Here is a 5,284-nt window from a genome sequence, read left to right as displayed (position 1 = left end):
GGGAAACCTTTACCTTTACCTTTAACACATGTATAGCATCTACAAATGTTGACCAGGTAAGTACATAATAAACATATTTAAGCCCTGGTCACATGGAGAATTTGCCGTGCAAAAGGCATGAATGTCGGGCAGATTTTCGGGGCGCGATCACACCGCAACATCTGGGAAGCATAGCATACCCGTGGCCAACCCAGTGGCGTCCCGCCGAAGATGCGGAGTTAAAAAGTACCAAGGAAAGTGCACTAATATCCGGAAAACGCGCGGCACATGCGGGTGTCTGATCGCGGGAGCGCTAGTATACCGTGGCATCCGGCGCGCATCCACGTCCCGTCGCAAACCAGATGTTTTTCGTAAGCGCATGCACACAAACATGAAACTGAAAGCAGTGCTGCTCCGCTGAACTGTGCATGCAGACAAACGCGGAACGCTTGTGTGATCGCACCGCGCCGCTTCTTTGCCATGCTGCAGCATCGCCATGTGATCGCCAGCTAACAGCCGAAGCACGGAGACTCGGGGGACTGTGTGATCGGGCTACCGTGCTTTATTTTGCTCCGGGGTGAACAGCCACGCCCCCCCCACGTTATCTGGCCCGTGTGACCCGTGGCCTTAGTATTCCAACAGGTAGCATACAATGTATTTCCAGTCTTCTAACAGGTAAGTAAGTAAGTAAGCGTTCCATGCGCCTTGGTGTTTAGTCATGCCGGCCACATGACCACGGAAACGTCTTTGGACAGCGCTGGCTCTTCGGCTTTGAAACGGAGATGAGCACCGCAACCCTAGAGTCGGATTCGACTCGCTTTCGAGCAAGGGAACCTTTACCTTTTTTAACAGGTAAGTATACAAATACAGAACAAGTCTACAGTCCAAGTACAAAGCATGTCTGTAGACGAAACTTCGTTTCGTGTATTCTTCCTCAGTAGAAGCTGATTAGAGTATGTCATAAGCATTCATCATGGGTTTCCAAGGTAAGTATCAGCCAAACTGCTTTCCAATCCAATTAGGGGAAGTTTCCGTAGTCTTAAACTGCTGGTATGATGTACTTGCCTGCTCGACATTTGTAGATGCTATACACGTATTACTACCACTCTGATTTGAATAGTACCTAAGAGTTGCTTATTTGAAACCATATTTTAACCATTAAAATCAACCTCCCCCCCCAACTCATATCATTAAAACAAATTAAAGGCTGAGTTCAAATAAATACGAAACATAAAAACAGCATGGTTAGGAAGGAGAGATGGTTGAGGGAATGCCACACAAAATAAAAGAGTCTTTGCCTGCTGGTGGTACAGGAGAGGCGACTCTCCCTGGGGAGGGAGTTACAGAACTTTGGTGCCACCACTCTCCCCTCTGCTATTCTTGAGGGGAGATATAAGCAAATTCCTTATTCAGTCAGGTTCTGTGGATGTAATAGAAGAGAAATAGAAACTGTTGAGCACGTACTCTTACACTGTAAATTGTTAAATGACATTCGAGTGGAATTTATAGAAGCCCCCCTTAAGTTGGTAGCAGGCCAATCGGATAGAATCAAGGTACAATTTCTCCTTGCTTCACGAGATCCGGAGATCATTGAACTAACCGCTAAGTTTCTCCATGGTTTTATAAAACGGAAGAGTGACCCTGATCATATTAATGATTCTTAATTTATAAGTCAAAAAGCGTAAGTTTAAAAGTTAGAATGCCAATTTATTTTATGATTCAGGCATCTTTTGTATGGTCAAATCTAGCTTGTGACAACTTGAGTTAGGCCTGACATAGCCACGACTATCTATTTTATAATTTCTTTTGGATTGTATTATTGGTTAGTGCTTCTAATATTGTATGCCAATAAAAGGTATTTGAATTGAATTGAATTGAATTGGTGCCACCACCAAGAAGTCCCTCTCCTGGGTCGCTACCCGCCTAACCTCAGAAGGCAGGGGGGGGACCCAAAGCAGGGCCTTCAAAAATAACCGTCGTGGTTGGGTGGGTTCATAAAGGAGTCGGTGGTCCTTCAGGTAGGGAAGGGTTTGTAATAGGGTTGCCAGTCCTCAGTTGGGGGCAGGGGGTCCCCTGGTTTGGAGGCCCTCCCCCCACTTCAGGGCTATCAGAAAGCCGGGGGGGGGGGAATGTCCACTGGGTGCACCATTATAACCTATGGAGACCGGTCCCCATAGGATATAATGGAGAATCGATCCATGGGTATCTGGGGCTCTGTGGGGGCTGTTTTCTGAGGTAGAGGCACCAGATTTTCAGCACAGCATCTGGTGCCTCTCCTCAAAAAAATTCCCAGGTTTCAAAAAGATCGGACTAGGAGGTCCAATTTTATGAAAACCAAAAGGAGGTGCCCCCATTCTCCACTATGTCCAACGGAGGGAAGGCATTGAAAAGGAATGTGGTTCCTTCAAATGTGATGGCCAGAACTCCCTTTGGAGTTCAATTGTGCTTCTTCTTTCCCCTCTCCCGGAGGCTCCCGGAAGGTGATGTCTCCACCCCCAAAGTCTCCTGGCTCCACCCCCAAAGTTCCTAGATATTTCCTGAGTCGGACCTGGCAACCCTTGTTTGCGAGCTGTTCTTAAACAGAACCAACAGCCCATCTGCCGCAAAAGGGATGGAGGAGGATTCTGGGCGGGAGAGTCGCGTTCTCAGAGCCGCTCACTCTATAGTTTGGGAGCACCCCGTGGCTCTTTGGAACACCGTTCCCCGTTGTGGCAGCCAACACCACACATTCCAGGGAAGCAGGCAAGGCCTGGGGCGTGTGGTTGACGGGGTTCCCATCTGCTTGGCTGTAAAGAGGGGCTGTGGCTCAGTGGCAGAGCATCTGCTTAGCATGCAGAAGGTCCCAGGTTCAATCCGCAGCAGCACCTCCAGTTAAAAGGACCAGGCAGTAGGTGATGGGAAAGACGCTCTGTCTGAGACCCTGGAGAGCTGTAAAGAGGGGCTGTGGCTCAGTGGAAGAGCATCTGCTTAGCATGCAGAAGGTCCCAGGTTCAATCCGCAGCAGCACCTCCAGTTAAAAGGACCAGGCAGTAGGTGATGGGAAAGACGCTCTGTCTGAGACCCTGGAGAGCTGTAAAGAGGGGCTGTGGTTCAGGGGGAGAGCCTCTGCTTGGCATGCAGAAGGTCCCAGGTTCAATCCCCGGCATCTCCTGTTAAAAGATCAGTTGGTAGGTGATGGGAAAGACCTCTGCCCGAGACCCTGGAGAGCTGCTGCCCGTCTGAGTAGGCAAGACTGACCTGGATGGACCAAGAAGCTGATTAAGGCAGCTTCATGTGTGTCTTTCAGGTATTCCGTGGAGGGATTTCTCGACAAGAACAAGGACACCCTTTTCCAGGACTTCAAGCGGCTGATGTACAACAGGTATGCAGGCCTTACGGGGCGGTATAAATAACGGCAATAAACCAGTCAGTCACAACTATATCTCCAGACGACAGAGGTCGGTTCCCCTGGAGGAAATGGCAGCTTCAGGCAGTTGGAATGTATGGTGTCCCACCCCAACGGAGCTCCCTTCCGCAGCTCCAGGGCTATTTTTGGGCAGGAACGCACAGGAACGAAGTTCCGGCTGGCTTCCGAGTTGGCCACGCCCAGCAGGAACTCATTAGCATAATAGGCCACACCCAACAGCAGGAACGCATTAGGATTGGCTACATTAGGGGTGTGTGGCCTAACATGCAAAGGAGTCCCTGCTACAAAAAAAGGCCCTGGGTTTTGACAACAAACAAGGTAAACAGAATAACTGTCAGCAAGCTGCCAAAAGATTTATAGGGGTCTGAGGTATATGGTCACCCCTAGGTTCCCCCCCCTTCAATATGCGCTTGGCCTTTCATGCGCATGTCCCCTTTAGCTCTCAGCTCTACATTCCTTTCTGGGTATGCAAGTCCTGCTTTGCTGCAACGCTATCTACTCAAGGCCGCAGGTGGAGAGCCGAGGAGCTTCGCTGTGTTTTAATTAGGGGAAGCCGTGGGAATGGTTTTCTTGTTTATTTCTAAGGAACCGTTGCATCTCATGGTTTTAGGCGCGAGTGGCGATGAGCCGTGCGCGCGGGAACCCTGATTATTGGCTGATGTGATTATGAATTTGCTTTAACCTTCCATGCCCCTTGGATTCATGTTATTCCTGACACTGCTCCTGTACATGTGCTTCATGGCTTCAATAAACGTATAACCTTCTAGTAAGAGTGTACTTCGTTGTAGTCGTGGGGACCTGACATTGTGTTAGGAATCCCTTCTTCCTCATCTCAGCGCATCTATCGACATCGATATGAGCGACGGAGAGGGGAAGGTTACCCCTGATGGGTCTGAACCGGGCGACCCAGATGTGGGGGGAAACCCCCCAGAGACCACGGTGGAGACCCCGGTGACCAGCGCGCAACCGACGTACACGCCGGCGCATGGGGCCATCCCGAAGAGAAGCTCGGCAGCCCCGGTCTACCCCCGTCCTTGGGCAACCTGGCGGGCCTATTATGCTAATGAGTTCCTGCTGGGCTTTTTCTACATAAAAAGCCCTGCGCAGCGCCACCCCCTAATCTCAAGAATTTCCCAACCTGGAGTTGGCAACTCCACGTCCTGCGCAACACGATTACTGCCACCACATTCTCTGGACCAGGCTGGCTTGAAGCCAACGTTTCCTCCTGCCTCGTTCTCGAAGGCCCCGCCCTGACGCCTCCTCTGTCGTTTCTCCCCAGCGCAGACCCCGTCCTGCGAGAGATGTGGCCCGAGGGGAAGCAGAGCATCACCGAGGTGACCAAGCGGCCCCTGACGGCTGCCACTCTCTTCAAGAACTCCATCGTGGCCCTGGTGGAGAACCTGGCCTCCAAGGTAATGGCGGCTCCTCCCTTGGCTTCATAACCCAAGGCCGTGCGGGTCCCCCGGCTGGCTTGGTGGCATTTCCCAGATGTAACACACATAACACGCGCACACTTAACTTGTCGGAGAACCAACCTCTCTATGTTTCCGCGTGGCATAGGAGCTGTGAGGGGATCTGGGGGTCTAGAATGAAAGGGCTCTTCTGCATTCTCATTTCTTCTGCGGACTCTGATCTGGGAGAGTCGCGTTTGATTCCCCACTCCTCCACTTGCAGCTGCTGGATGACCTTGGGCAAGCCATAGTTCTGTCAGAGCTGTTCTTGAAAAAGAGCCGTTTCCGCCAGAGCTGTTCTCGAAAAAGAGCAGTTTCTGTCAGAGCTCTCTCAGCCCCACCTACCTCACAGGGTGTCTGTCTGTTGTGGGGAGAGGAAGGGAAAGGAGTTTGTAAGCCGCTCTGAGACTCCCTTGGGTAGTGAAGGGCGGGGTATAAAACCAATCTC

The 5,284-nt window shown here is 51.0% G+C and overlaps 1 protein-coding gene across 1 annotated transcript in view; it reads left to right on the top strand.

Moving 5' to 3' along the window:
- Window positions 1-631: 631 nt before the first annotated feature.
- LOC107120856 (unconventional myosin-Ig-like) overlaps window positions 632-5,284 on the top strand; it is a gene marked incomplete at its 3' end in the record, with an annotated part of 27,491 nt that continues 22,838 nt past the window's right edge. Inside the window, exons 1-3 of the mRNA XM_015423623.1 lie at window positions 632-654; window positions 3,266-3,340; window positions 4,665-4,797. Coding sequence (XP_015279109.1) covers window positions 632-654; window positions 3,266-3,340; window positions 4,665-4,797 — 231 coding nt within the window. The remainder of the gene's footprint in view (window positions 655-3,265; window positions 3,341-4,664; window positions 4,798-5,284) is intronic.

Source organism: Gekko japonicus, unplaced genomic scaffold, assembly GCF_001447785.1.
Source record: "Gekko japonicus isolate JY-2015 unplaced genomic scaffold, Gekko_japonicus_V1.1 scaffold5876, whole genome shotgun sequence".
Lineage (NCBI taxonomy): Eukaryota > Metazoa > Chordata > Lepidosauria > Squamata > Gekkonidae > Gekko > Gekko japonicus.
This window is presented reverse-complemented; position numbering and strand designations above follow the sequence as displayed.